This window comes from Rutilus rutilus (assembly GCF_951802725.1).
Source record: "Rutilus rutilus genome assembly, chromosome: 11".
NCBI lineage: Eukaryota > Metazoa > Chordata > Actinopteri > Cypriniformes > Leuciscidae > Rutilus > Rutilus rutilus.
Window position 1 is genome coordinate 27811476 of NC_140216.1, and position 14981 is coordinate 27826456.

Sequence of the window (14981 nt, forward strand, 5' to 3'; positions counted from 1 at the left end):
GGTCAGATATCACAGGTTAGAAATGTGCGCGGTATTTTATCGGTGTTTTTTTTTTTAATGGAAAGTCAGAAATAACTCGTCTAATACAAGAGCTTTAGCTGCATTATGGAGAGATTTTTCGTTGTATCACCAAAAAGCCACCATATACGGTATACCATATATAAACACGTGGGTATTTAGCACGTCCCATTTTACCTGCCATTAGTTTTTGAAATTAATTTGATTAATCTTTGCACTTAATCATAGATGATTGCTAAAAAATTGCGTAACACAAATGAACCATCTCATTTGATTTTCACCCCTAAACGCACCTGTCCTCCTCACTCGTCAGACCATAACTCAATTCTTAATATAACTTAAACTTAAAAAAAAAAAAAAAAAAAAAAAGATCATGTATATTCTCACATGTTACTCCTATGTACTGGCAGAAGGAAGACTTTTTTTTAAATTATTTTTAGAATATTCCTAGGTTTCACTCTACTCTTTGTCAACACTGTCAGATATTTATAACAAACCATTTATGAAATTGGACAAAATCAAAGTTAGTGGGAATTTTTCGATATTTTCCTTTATTTTAAGTGAATCATGTTAGTATCTAGCAAAAGAAAGTGTCTCTTGCATTTAATACAAGTGTGAAATGAAAAATAAAAAAAAGGTTGTTTTGTCAATACTGCAATATTTTTTTTATTGTGGTGACAGTTCAATAGATGGAGTTTAAATTCAGTATATCCTGTATTCTCAATTCATTTCTGGTGAATGCTAGATTTGTATATTATTTGACACATTTCTTTTGTAGCAGATAGTGTTGACCCATATAGAGTGATATATGTGAGGAATGTGAGAAAATGGAAGCAGCAGGTGGTGAAAGTGTCTGATTAATTAAAAAGAAAAACTCAATTTAAGATGGTAAGAAAATGCTGAAGGCAACAGCATTGTCAGTTCTGATGCTAATTAGTATAAAAAAATAAGTTATAATCGAGAATACCATCACAGTAAACATCCATATAAAGCCCATTTTCATTCTGGTTCTTGAATAAAAAATGGCTTTAAACATAATGAACAATAACACTACAGATTTATTGTAATTCATTAGAGAGAGAATTATTCACTGTAATTCAAAGTGCTGTTTCTATCGTGTTTTGTTCTATTGACAATAATACAGTAATGTGCTGTTTGCTTCTAAACATATAATACATCATGGTTTCAGGGCAACAATCTTTTAAAAGACAACACTGCCTGGTTAAATATGCCACCATTAACACTGATTGATGTTGCCTGCCTGCAAAAATACAGTTGAGGATTTGAGCAGAAAACGAGACAGCCAATAAATAATGCTACTATAAAATTGCAAATCTTATTCATTTAGGGGTGTAAATATTTTGCTAACAACAATTCAATTGCAATTCTTTCCTTAATTAAGTGATACTTTATGAAAATGGTGTCTCAATTTGGTTTGAATATTATTATCACTCAGCATCACGTCAGCGTTTTTACACCCCTAATATTAATAGAACATTTATTTAGAAATAAGAACAGTGATATTTAATTTATTCTGTCCTTGGCACGTCCATTGTGAAATCCTTAAAATTCCAACTCTATAGTTGGTTTTAGCAAAACACCTTGTGCATAAAGGCACAACCGTAAATAGGCTACATTTAATTTTTTATATTACCCGGTATTCATTGCTGTTTATTTGTTTAAATGGGATTTAATACACCACAGTTCAAAGGTTTGAGGTCAGTTAGGTCTTTTGTGAAATATTATTACAATTTAAAATAAGTGTTTTAATGTACTTTTAAAACATTTATTTTAAATTTATTTAATTTAAATATATTTTAAAATGTAATTTATTCCTTCAATGGCAAAGCTGAATTTTCGGCATCATTACTCCAGTTTTCAGTGCCACATGATCCTTCAGAAATCATTATAACATGCTCATTTGGTGCTCAAGAAAATTTGTCTTATTATCAATGCTGAAAACAGTTGTGAGTTCAAAAGAGTAGGGTTTTTTTTCTTCATATGGAAACATTTTGTCACATTATACATTTCTTTAGTGTCACTTTTGAGCTATTTAATGTGTCCTTGCTGAATAAAAGTATTAATTTTATTCAAACAAAATGACCCCAAACTTTTGAACTGTAGAGTATGTATTTTTAGGAGTTTATGAATTGGCAGTAGGCGGGACTATCATCACGCTCCTCCTTACATGGAAGCTCCTCCTCTTCTTTAATAGTAATGATAAAACGAGTTTGTGTAGATGCATTCTGTTCCACCACATCAATGTCTTGTTTCCCTGTCATCATGTTTGCCATTGTCTTCTCATCTTTTTCCATGACTTCCCTGCATTCATCCTCGGCCTCCATGTAATCATCTTCACTTTCCCCAATCACTCTTTCTCTGCTGTTGTCCTGTTCTTCCTGTCTCAGCCAGTTGTGACCATTGAAAAAGCTGAGAACAGCCTCTTTGGCTACACCCAGTTGAGCAGATAGTGTATGAATGGCCTCTTGATCTGGATGTAGTCCCACTTCCTGAATGAAACTCTGCAAGATTGCATGGGCTTCTGGTGGTAAAGACCTGCCGCCAAGATTTGGGCCCATGTGAGAGTCTCTAGGACCTCCAGTGATAAGATGGTGCTGGAGGAAGGGTTGATGGTGCTGAGGTGGAATTGTATGTAGTTGTTGGTGCTGCTTTAGAGTCACCACATGCTGTGGTATCACCTTTATAAAATAAATATAGATGAGGTAAATAATTATGAGAGTGAACACAATTTTTCACAAAAAGTGGCTAATTTGATATATTATGGCTTATATAGATGAAATGAAACTATACATGTACAGTCAGCAGTTGGATATTCATAATGTACTATAATTGTTTGTGTGTGAGCTCTCACTTGCAGTTGTTCAGTCAGTGGTCTTGTGTGTTTTTCTGAGTAGAATGTCTGCCCAGTATTGCTCTCTTGGTCATATATAACATCTCGCTCTGATTGGTTGAGATTTAGAAACTGGCGTATCAAAGACAGATTTTCCCACAGTGTACGATTCTGAGGAGAAGGCTCCTCCTTCCAGCGCAGGAGCTCACACAGCCAACCCTAACACAGAAACAAAAACAGTGGGGTTCAAACATCTCAGACAATGTTGAAAATCTGATTCAAAGTCTAATTTAATCCTGGTGATTAATGTAATGTTTTAGGATTTTTAACGATTTAAAATGAGAAAATATTTTGCTTTCTGTGGCATAAATATTTAAATATATAATAAATATTTATATGTAGGAGATAAATATTTAATTTTCAAGAAATATTTAAAGTTCTGCAGTATTTCTAGGTCAGTGGACAAATAAGCCAATTTGTGACGTTAACCATATGAATGCCTTTGTTCAAAACCTAAGATTTTCAAATGATCTCACAAATTCTTATGCTGATCATTTAATTTGTAATGGGGAGAAAATGCTAAAGAAAAGCATTTTCACAAGTCTTTTAGACCCGACTGTACATATTTTCTCATAAACTTGGGAGGGATACTAATTATTTTTATTACATTCAAGGTATATATACAATAGTGGCCAAAAGTGATGTCTGGCCTAGGAAAATTTACATATTCACCCTTTATTCAAATATTATAAATAATGTATTAAAGATTTTGTAAGCATATTGTATAGTTGTGCTTGGAGTCAATTGTTTTTGTGTGTGTGTGATAAAGCAATGATGAAGGCTGTCATACAAAGAAATTATGAACACCTGCAAACACAAGAGAGAAGCAATTAATTATTAATAACTTCTGTTGTTGTCAATTTATGCTTTTTCCTTTGAGCTTTTTGTTTTGCTATGCATTTTTTGCAAAGGAAAATAAAACCTGTAGCTTTGCCTTTTTCGCCAAATAATTTTGTCACATAAATACCCTGCCCAAGTGTTTTGTTCTTCCCTTATATGTAAAATATTTAAAAAAATCGAAAATATTTTCCTCATATTTTGATGGTTTAATCAAACTTGTAGGGTCAATAAAAACAAATCCAGTCCGGACATCACTTTTGGCCACTACTGTATGTATATTAGTCCTTGCATTCATATAAATATTTATTATGCATTTAAATACGTTTCAAACGTATATACCTTGAATGCAGTGCAAGTCGCTTTGGATAAAAGCATCTGCCAAATGTATAAATGTACTATCTTGTAAGGTGTTTTTTTCCCTCCTGTTTATTCGTATATTAGATTCCTTTAGTACACATGAACACACATGTACCTGACTCTTGGCTGCAGAGACTTTTGCGAACAATGCCTGTGACACTTTGGCTCGTCTCATTTCCTGCTGTATTTCATCATAGATGCCGAAGTTGATTCCAGAATCATCGCATTCCACTTTCACTACAATCTCCTTGGAAACAGGTGAAAGTTTTGCCTGTAGTGAGAGATTTTTTTATAGACATTAACAAATGGCTCTTATTATTATTATTATTATTATTAATTTATCTGCACTGTCTATTGCGATAATAGCACATGCTAATTTACATCTCTGGTCCATAATTCAATTTAAATGACAGTGAACCTGAATGGGCAGAGGTGAGCTGGTGTTGTAGGTGGTGTTGAGGTTACGCTCTCTTTCCTCCAGATAGATGGAGTCCCTCTGGCTCTGTGGCAGTTGCAGGAAGGCCTGCATGGCTCTAAGGTTAACTAAAAGAGACTGAGACGCGCACCGTGGGTCTTCTTCCTTGCGCAAAATCTCCGACAGCAGGCCCTGTTGCAAAATACAATTTACATTTAATTATTTAGCAGATGCTTTTATCCAACAAAAGCAATCAAACCAATAATAGAGCAACAATATTCAAGTGCTGTGACAAGTCCCAGTTAGTCTAACACAGTACACGTAGCAAGTTTTTTTTTATTTAATTTTTTTACAGGGACATACACTTTATTAAAGTGCACAGTTATATAACATTTAAGAGGTATGTACACACACAACTAAAAATTATATGATAAAAAAATTATATATATTAGACCTCTAATAAAAAGGGGGGGGGGAAGAGTTAAGGCCCATTTACACCAAGGACGATAACTATAAGTGCTCCTTTTTAATTTTACTTGAGTAAAACCACAAAAGTACTTGATTTTTTTAATGTACTTTAAAAGTAAAAAGTACTGATCGCTAAACCATGTTTATTATCTAGCCGGCACTAGTCAGACTCATTTGTCAACACTAATAAGAAAGATTAGTGCAGACTGTATAATATGGTATATAATATTGATCTGCAAATAAGCTAACTTTTTATTTTATTACCAACACTATAAAAACATTAAACTTCAATATACTAAAATATAAATTTAACTTACTGAAAATTGAAGTGTGCAAACAGGTAAAATAATAGTATTTTAAAAATAAGGAAAAACAAAGTGTGTAAATGTGACATACAAACATACTAGTTTTATATCATTTGTAACTGCTTCAACAGCTGGGAAGATGCATGAATTAATTGGCGATTTTAGGGAAAACAACGCCTACCCCGTACAGACGCCACACAAATGCCCACAATCAAAGATATCAGTTAGCTGGCCCTTTTACAGCAGATTTACTTCACAAATAATTTATTTAATTTCATTTACAATAATCAGTATTCAGTACTAAAATTCAGCGTCAGTAACCTACTTTCTGCACCATCATGCTGGCAATATCCTGGTTCTTGGCTCGTTTTGACTGGATCATTGAATCAGTCAGTTGTTGATTCAAGAACAGCTATTCGGGAATGAATCGTTCAGTGTGATTTGTCAACCAATTCAACAGGTTATTTGAAAACAATAAGCTCGTTCACAAATCGGACACCGTTCTTGCATCTTAGGGGTGACGATTTCTTCAGCTCGAAATAATGAGGAACGATATGTTTTTATGAAATGTAAAAAGAACAATATTATGCTTTAGAATGTAGTGCAGTAGAAATACACACACATATACATATATATATATATATATATATATATATATATATATATATATGAGTACAGTAACAAAGTAACAAAAAAAATTGAGTTACTGTCAATCACTGAGCGCATGCTTATAATAAACAGAACGATATTGTGCATTGGTGTGGACGCTAATATAGTTATTGTCATAGTTATCTTTGTAGTCATCGTTCTTGGTGTAAATGAAACTTTACAACCTTACAAGACAGCACATTTACGCATTTGACAGACACTTTTTTTATCCAAAGCAACTTACATTGCATTCATGGTATGGTGTATGGCATGTACATTTCATACATATTTAAATGCAATACATATTTATAAGAATTCAGGGAATGTAAGGACTAATATAAATGTATATAACTTGAATGCATATGAAATTCGATTATTTTACCTGAGTCCTGTTAATGGCCACTCGTGCAAACACCGCTTGGGAAACCCCCGCCCTCTTCAACTCCTCACGCACCCAATGGTAAATTTCAGGTGACACGTCGGTGACAGGTGAGGGACATTGAGTTACTGTAGGTGGGGACACATTGCATTTTGGAGGAGTCCGAAGTGGCGCAGGATGAGGCCCGTGTGTGTGAGGGTGTGTGAGAAATTGAGACATGGCATGCTGCTGCGAGAGGAGCTGAGCCATCACCAGACCAGGCATCCCAGCCTGCATCTGGACAACACCACGTGACTCCGCCCCACTGCCTTCCATTGGTTGCTGGTACATGGTGGGCTGGCTGGAAGATGAGGGTTGGTTGCAGTGCCTGTTCACGTCACCTGGGTAGAAGTAAAAATCTTTAGTGACTCAATATTCATTTTAAATCACTGGGGCTTATTTAAAATTCACAGCCGAAATCAAGTTTAGATGCCGTCTGCCAAATCATATTTGCAGGTATTTTAATTTACTGAACTACTGTTGAAAAGTTTGGGATCAGTAAGATTTTTTTGTGAAAGAAATGAATACTTTTATTCAGCAAGAACGCATTAAATCGATCAAAAGTGACAGTAAAGACATTTACATTGTTACGAAATTTCTATTTCAAATAAATGCTGTTTTTAAGCTCATTAAAGAATCCTATTAGAAAAATTAGCAGTTTCCACAAACATAAGAAATATGAACTGTGATAATAGGAAATGTTTTTTGAGCACAAAATCATCATTTTAGAATGATTTCTGAAGGATCATGTGACACTGACGACTGGAGTAATGGCTGCTTTGCCATCGCGGGTGTAAATTGCATAATATTCATTAACATAGAAAACAGTTCTTTTAAATTGTAATAATATATATAATTAATATATAATTCACAAAATTACTCTTTTTAATCAGATAAATGCAGCATCGGTGATAAAAACAGAGACTTCTTTCAAATAATAATAACACTGACCCCAAACTTTTGGACGGTTGTGAGTTTACGAATAACAATTTGTAACACCTTTGTAATACCTACTGCAAAAGCTAATGTTAACGAATTAAACCTTACTATAAATTCTTACCAAAATACAAAAACAAAACAAAACGACTACTTCAAGAACGGAGAGCTGTTAGTATGTGAATTAATGAGCTATGTTTAAAAACATACAGAAAGTTTTTACTCACCCATCATAGATTTTGCCCTTTTGTAGTGTTTGTACCACTGGCCGAACTCCTGACATCTCGCAGCAGAGATACTGGCGTAGTAAGTGCCGTTTACCACTGATGAAATCATGCTCTTTCAAACAAAAATACAAGACAAGTCAATATCTGTTCATGTGCATGAAAAAAAATGACAGTCACAGAAATTTAGTAATTGGATATACTGAATTAGGCCTTGAAGTGTGCTTTGGAACTGACTAAATGTGTCCAGAAAGGATGTGCTAAAGGTTTTTTTTCTCCTTGCTAAATAGATTTAATAGCTGGTTCTCAAACTAGGGATGGATCTTAATGGTAGGGTGTATTCTTCAATGCACTTCTTTGATCATAGTTCTGCTCTTTAACCATGAGATATGAAGCAATTAACCCTGTTTTATTCTATAGCTACATGCAATTAACTGTGTTCAAGTTAGCATGCATGTTATATGGATGGTGTACAGCTAAATATTTACAGTTGCGCACCACTTTTGTTGTGAATGTTTACCTGAGATAATGGACACTCTTTAGCCAGTGTGCTCTGATTCATCTCTTTCAGCAGCTCCTTTAGTGCATTTCTGACAGTAGAATGAGTCCACTGCTCAGCAGGTAAGTCCTCTAATTTAGAAACACTGAGAGAGAGAGAGAGAGAGAGAGAGAGAGAGAGAGAGAGAACGTACATGAGTCAGTGAGAAAAAAACAGTGTACTTCAATAATTAATTACACTGTGGGACATTAATCACAAATAATTATTATTTCACAAATAGCTATATTATCATCTGTTTATCCTCAAAACTTTAATAACTATAATAACTTTTAATCATTTTGAAATTAGTTTTAATACTAAATTACCTGTGAAAAATGAATCATCATAAATCAGAACAGCTTTAATTCGCTAAAGTAGTTCATCATTCTGATAGGCCTGTTTGCTAAAGCCCAGAGAGAAACGTGACATTCAGAGTAAGTGTGTGTGAACGTTGTACCTGTGTAGTTTTATTCTTAAGGTGATTACATGGTAAAGGTCTTGTAGCATGTCTCCTACTGTTGCGTCAGAGGTGTCTGTCACAGTGGACAGAGCCACAGGGTTCCAATGGCCAACTTGAACCTGACCTAAAGCAGACATTCATGTTATTACAATATATGACTACTATATGTGATCCTAATATAGTTCCTGACCCCCTAGTTCCTTTTCTTTATCTGGATTCTGGAGTTGTTGTTGTTGTTGTTGAGCTTTTTGATCTTGACCAAGTTCTCTCATTTACCATCAGCTTTTCATTACTTATTTGTTGTATCAAATAAGCAAATGATATATCATATTTATAAGCATAAGAATTAAAATAAATTATTTGTATTTTAAGAATAAGTTTTTCCACATAAGCCAAATACGTTATGTTAAAGTCCGCGTGAACCGGAAGTTGCAGACGACTTTTCTCCAGTGCTGTGACGTATTTCCCAGTGAAAAGGAATATTGAACAGAGGGCAGGGTTTTACTCTAGCGCTCCTCCTCTCCATCTCTCGCTCATTACAGACTAACGATTTGAGGGGAGTGGTTAAGCGTTTCCCAAACCAAGCCGTCAAACCTACGTCATCAGGGAAGGTCCTCCAATGCAGAGGGGAGGGGCATTTTCAGATTTTGATTAAAGATTACGAAGCCAAAAATTTTTTTTCTGTGTTTTAACTTGCATGGATTAATTGTTCACCACAAGACTAGTAATATGCGCTAACAAAGTAAATAGGGTCCATTTTGATTTCAGTTGGACTTTAAAAAAAGCATTCAGTACAGGTTAACTTAAGTTGTGTGAGATTTCACCACCTAAATATTTTTGCAATGTTAATGCGTTTTTATTTATTGTGTAATTTAATTGTGCAGCGTTTTTAATGTCTAAATTGTATTACAAGTAAGCTGCTGTTCAGAGGTTTCGGGGGCAGTAAGATATATATATATAATTATTATTAATATTATTTTTTTTATAAACATTTTTTACCAGCAAAGATGCATTAAATTGATGAAAAGTGATAGTTAAGACTTATAATCTTAAATAAGTTTAAAGGGATGGTTCGGAGTAATTTCAACCTAGGGTCCTTTGCACCATGACCTCGAGCCAAACACCCCCCCCAGAAGCTTTTTTCCCCCTTGGTCGAACATTATTAAAGTTAGAGCTTGTTTAGAGATATCAGCCGAATGGCTTAGTGCAGGCGCTAATAGATCCAAGGTTGTATCTCGTAAATTACCCCACTAATAATGCCAGGAATGGTACCAAAATTATACAGTAGTACAAATAGGTTCTGTACTCATAAAACGAGGCATTGGAAAGATTGTAAGTACATCAGGAGTTTATTTAAATAACACTTGCCTGACGGCTTATGCTACCGCTAACCAAGACGTCGAGGTCACTTCCGTGATTTGGGAAAAGCCCGTAAAAGTCCTGGCAGAAAGCGATGCATAAGGATGTAGTGTAATGATGCCCAGTTCCAGGAATGCACTAATATTTTGTTGGTAGTACCAGTTTGCAACAATTATTAATTATTAAGTTGTCAACCCTTTGGAAAAAATAAATTTCTATGGAGTGTTAAATTCACTAGCTTTTCCCTTACATTTGTGAGTTTTGCAAAGGAATTTTACACGCTTTTCCCAAATCACGGAAGTGACCTCGACGTCCGGGTTAGCGGTAGCATGAGCCGTCAGGCAAGTGTTATTTAAATAAACTCCTGATGTACTTGCAAACTTTCCAATGCCTCGTTTTATGAGACAGAACCTATTTGTTCTACTGTAGAAGTTTAGTACCATTCTGGGCATTATTAGTAGGGTAATTTACAAGATACAACCTTGGATCCATTAGTGCCTACACTAAGCCATTTGGCTGATGTCTCTGAATAAGCTCTAACTTTAATAATGTTCGACCAAGGGAAAAAAGGCTTCTGGGGGGGGTTTTTGGCTCGAGGTCATGGTGCAAAGGACCCTAGGTTGAAATTACTCCGAACCATCCCTTGGCTTTAGGTAAAACATTTTTTGGATTTTTTTTGTGTTTTTTTTATTACAAAAGGCTGTTCTTTTGAACTTTCTATTCATCGCAGAATCCTGGGAAAATGTACCACGGTTTCCACAAAAATAACAGCACAACTGTTTTCAACATTGATAATATTAAGAAATGTTTTTGAGCACAAAATCAGCATATTAAAATTCAGCTTTGCCATCACAGGGGTAAATTATATTTTTAAATATATTAATATATATATTATTAAGTTAGTAAAAATAATTCACAATATTACTGTTTTTAATGTGTTTTGAATTCAATGTGCCTTGGTGAGCATAAGAGACTTCTTTCCAAAACATTTAAAAAATCATTGAATTTTTGAACGGTGTAAATTAAATTATGTGTAATGCACATAATGGAATATCATATGATGCAGGTAGTTTTTTTTAGTCCCACTCCACTCCATCCCTTTCCTTCAGGCTTACATATTCAACTTGAATTGAGCGTAAATTATTCATTAGTGTGTGTGTACCTGTAGCCAGAGCCGCTGCGGTGTGTGTGTATCCCAGCTCTTGCAGTGCAGCTTCTGTAATCTGGCTGAACAGCAGGTCTCTCTTCAACAGAACAAATTCTGCATGCTCCGTCCTCTTCCTCTCTGAGGGTGGGACATCACTCTGCTCCACCATACAGAACACAGGAAGCAGACTGCCTGTGTGGACGGAAAGGAATAATATGATCACTCAGATAACTTATAAGCAGACATGGCCCTGTATCTGTGTGTATGTCTGTAAATGGATACCTTTCCTGTGAGATGATGTTGTTTGTTTGGAGGCCAGGCTCACAGGTGTGACTCCTGGTACAGGTAGATCTCTTGGATTCTCCATACGGGACATTTTACAGGGAGGATAAGAGGGTTCACACAGGACCGGCCCCTGGGTGCTACTAGTTGTAGCCAAATGGTCCGTCATTTTTTTTAAACTCAGCTCTCACAACTATAGAAAACAATAGTGAGGAAAGAGAGATGCTTTGGAGCTACTGTATCTTTAAGCATACATTTATATCCCAGTCCACTCTATCCCCGTCATTCAGGCTTACATATTCAACTTGCACTGAGCTTAAATTATTCATTAGTGTTGTGTGTTGTGTGTGTGTATGTGTGTGTGTATATATATATATATATATATATATATATATATATATATATATATATATATACACATACACACACACACATATATATATACATACACTGCGGAACAAAAACCATTTTAAGCAAGGATAAGTGCCTATTAAACCACCCTGACCAGACTCGGAGACCCTCGGACAGGGTGGTCTGTTGACTGGTTCTTCTAGACAAGGGTTGGGTACTTTTTTGGCTGGTCAAGCTCCCAGCTAAACCAGCTTGGCCGAGCCGGTCGACCATATTAAACCAACTACGACCAGTAAACCATCTCAGGCTGGTTATAGATGTTTTTGTTTAGCCGTGAAGCGCTGCTACAGGTGCTGCATACATTGCCCAACCTGTGACACAATGGTCTCGTCTTTTTTTTTCTTCCTCTGCCATATTATTTAAGTCACTTATTTTACTTACTGCAGTACTGTTTTCCTGTGGTTTACAATCCTCCAGTCCGGTATCCGAACATGCCGACAGATCGAGCGCGCGTCCCAGGATCGCTCACTAACAAAAACACTGGCTCCAGAATCAACGCGCTGGTCCGGGGACAAGAGACTCGAGAGCGGGTTTATTTCATTAAGAAAGGTTTTTGTTCTTAGTAAACGGGAAAATCAGACACATTGAAATCAATAAAATGAGGGTTACAACGAGGAAAAACTGCTCGTATAATATAATGTGCAAACACAGATCCGTAATTAAATCTCTAGGCGGCCCCACAAAGCATTACCAATATGATGTCACCAAGTACGGACCAATCAGCTTCTAGCGGAAGTGCCTTCTCACAGAATACATGACTTTTAAAGTATGTCTATTAAAGTATGGCCATTTTAACATTTAATATTTTATGTCCTAAGCTTTGTTATTTATATAGTTTTGACTGATCAAAACTCTTATTTTCAGATATCTGATCTACAAATGTAATACATTTCCGTTGGCTTACATCAGAAAGAAGAGTGCTGTCAAAAATGCAGATGACAACACGTGACGTTCTATCCGGAGCTGGGAATTATGCGTTTTTATGGCTTAAAGATGTATGTAACTTTTATATAAGAATTGGGGATTTAATTTATGTTTTAACTTTAGATTCCAATAGTTATTTGTTCAATTATGTTGCATTACACTACCAATAAAGAGTTTGGGGTCTATAAAAATGTTATTCTTTATTTAGTAACACTTTATTTTGCAGTGTCCTTGTTACAAATGTACTTACCATAGTATTAACAGTAAATTATGCATAATTACATGCAAATAACCCTCAACCAAATCCTAATCCTACCCTAACCCTATAGTAAGTACACGTAGTTGCTTAATATTACTCAGTACTTAAATATATATTTACACTGTAACAAAGACACCTTAAAATAAAGTGTAAACCTATAAGGTTAGGGTCTGGTGCAAAAATTGCATGAAACCATACATCTTTTTTTTTGTACTGTTTTTTACATGTAACGTGTAAAATAAATATAAAATGTTACTGATTTTTTTGAATAAAATTAATCCCCTTTAGGTCTAAAAGCTCATTTGCATCTGTGGTGCCTGCAAGAATGCTTTAAATTGATCAAAAGTGACCTTAAAGACATGTATAATGTTAAAAAGATATCAAATATATTTTAAAAGATTTTAGATATTAAAAATAATAAAACGTATTCATATATTATTATATTGTATTAGCTATTATATATTATTAAAATATATTAAAAAATGAAGTTCTTTTGAACTTTTAGCAAAGAATACTGAAAAAATGTATCACGGTTTCCATAAAAATTGTTTTCAACATTGATAATAATAAGAAATGTTTCTTAAACACCAAATCAGCAAGTTAGAATGATTTATGACGCATCATGTGACACTGAAGACTGGAGTAATGATGCTAAAAATTCAACAGTTGTAATAATATTTAATAATAATAGAATAATTACTGTTTTTTTATCAAATAAATGCAGCCTTGGTGAGCATAAGAGATGAGAAAAAAGAGAAAAAAATCTCACTGACCCCAAACTTTTGAATTGTAGTATACATATCTATTAACATTCTTTACGTGCCAATCTAGTATCTGACTAATCCTAATATTTTGAGAGAAGTACACTAAATTAAGACAGGAGTAGGCCTTAATCTAGAATAGTTAATCGTGTCTTAAAAAAATGGCTTTCTGTAACACAGATTAAGTACGGATTAGTTACACCTGGACTATGGAGTCCTGAACTAAAATAAACCAGATTAATTTAAAACCAACTGTGCTAATCTGAATTAGCATGATAGAGGTTGCCTATAAAACATGGAATGAACCAAGAAAAGCTTAAAACTGCATGGAACTGAGAAGCAAATCCAAGGAAAACAATGGAATCAGAAAAAGTACTAAACAAGAGCAAATTGTTTTTTAAGCAAGCTAAATAAACTGCACACACCAGCTTTATGTATGTATGTATGTATGTATATATATATATATATATATATATATATATATATATATATATATATATTAATCTCTGTTTGGGAAACCACCCCTTACAGTTTCACTATGATATATTATTACTATATAAAAATAGTAATATGTATAAAAGCTGTGAGTAATGAGTGAGAGGCAATACAATGATTGTTTCAGTTGACAAAAAGATGTTAATCAGCCTCATCAAGTGATCTCTGTGATTAATGCTTGTTTGCACCTGTACACATGACAGTCACTGTATGTGGCAATCATTCTTTTCCACAAGCTTAATCATAATGAACAGAGCCTAATTTGTGTCTTTATTTGCATGAGCCTGCATACAACCATGAAATACATTCAATACATATGATTATATCACAATAAACACTTTATTTTCATATAAAAGCATGATTTACAAGGACTTTTTCCACAACTGTGTTAAGCATGCATCAGCTCCAGTGGCTAATCGTATATCAAAGATTACACCACAGCAGTAATGATGATAATATTACCACAATGATATAAGAAAATTCTTAATTCGTAATTTTATTGTAAATTGCTATTTATTTGAATGGGTTTTTGTTTCCAGCACTGCCTCTTCACTTGTAGCAATTGTAAAAGGCACAAATGCGGTATTGTGACCGTATGAACTGTAGAGGGCGGTATAGCCTGCTGTGTGTAATAGGCTACTTTAACCAAGAATCATCATATTCAGTCCTTTTGACCCATGCAAAGAAAATGATAACCTCTCATTTCTTTTTGGTCAGCTTTTCGTTCAGCTGTTTTGAGTACTATTATATTTACAGTAACCCACTGTTTAATACAATAGGCCTAATATCCAAGTGTATTATGACA

General features: G+C 34.6%; 1 protein-coding gene across 1 annotated transcript; it reads right to left on the reverse strand.

Annotated features, from left to right (window-relative positions):
- Positions 1-2020: 2020 nt before the first annotated feature.
- satb1a (SATB homeobox 1a) lies at positions 2021-12410 on the reverse strand. Its single transcript, XM_084423652.1, has 11 exons — positions 12119-12410; positions 11327-11519; positions 11060-11236; positions 8536-8662; positions 8061-8184; positions 7544-7655; positions 6345-6721; positions 4545-4733; positions 4242-4397; positions 2891-3088; positions 2021-2717 (listed from the first exon to the last, which is right to left on the reverse strand). The coding sequence occupies exons 2-11, from the start codon at positions 11493-11495 to the stop codon at positions 2154-2156; spliced, it is 2193 nt and encodes a 730-aa protein (XP_084279778.1). The 5' UTR covers positions 11496-11519; positions 12119-12410; the 3' UTR covers positions 2021-2153.
- Positions 12411-14981: the final 2571 nt, after the last annotated feature.

Excerpts from the sequence above, each read along its gene's own strand:
- satb1a (XM_084423652.1), bottom strand. The coding sequence starts at position 11,495 with ATGACGGACCATTTGGCTACAACTAGTAGCACCCAGGGGCCGGTCCTG. Across the intron at positions 3,089-4,241 it reads TCTCTGCAGCCAAGAGTCAG|GGTTGGCTGTGTGAGCTCCT; the intron begins GTACATGTGTGT and ends TTTCTGTGTTAG. Across the intron at positions 2,718-2,890 it reads CACTGACTGAACAACTGCAA|GTGATACCACAGCATGTGGT; the intron begins GTGAGAGCTCAC and ends TATTTTATAAAG.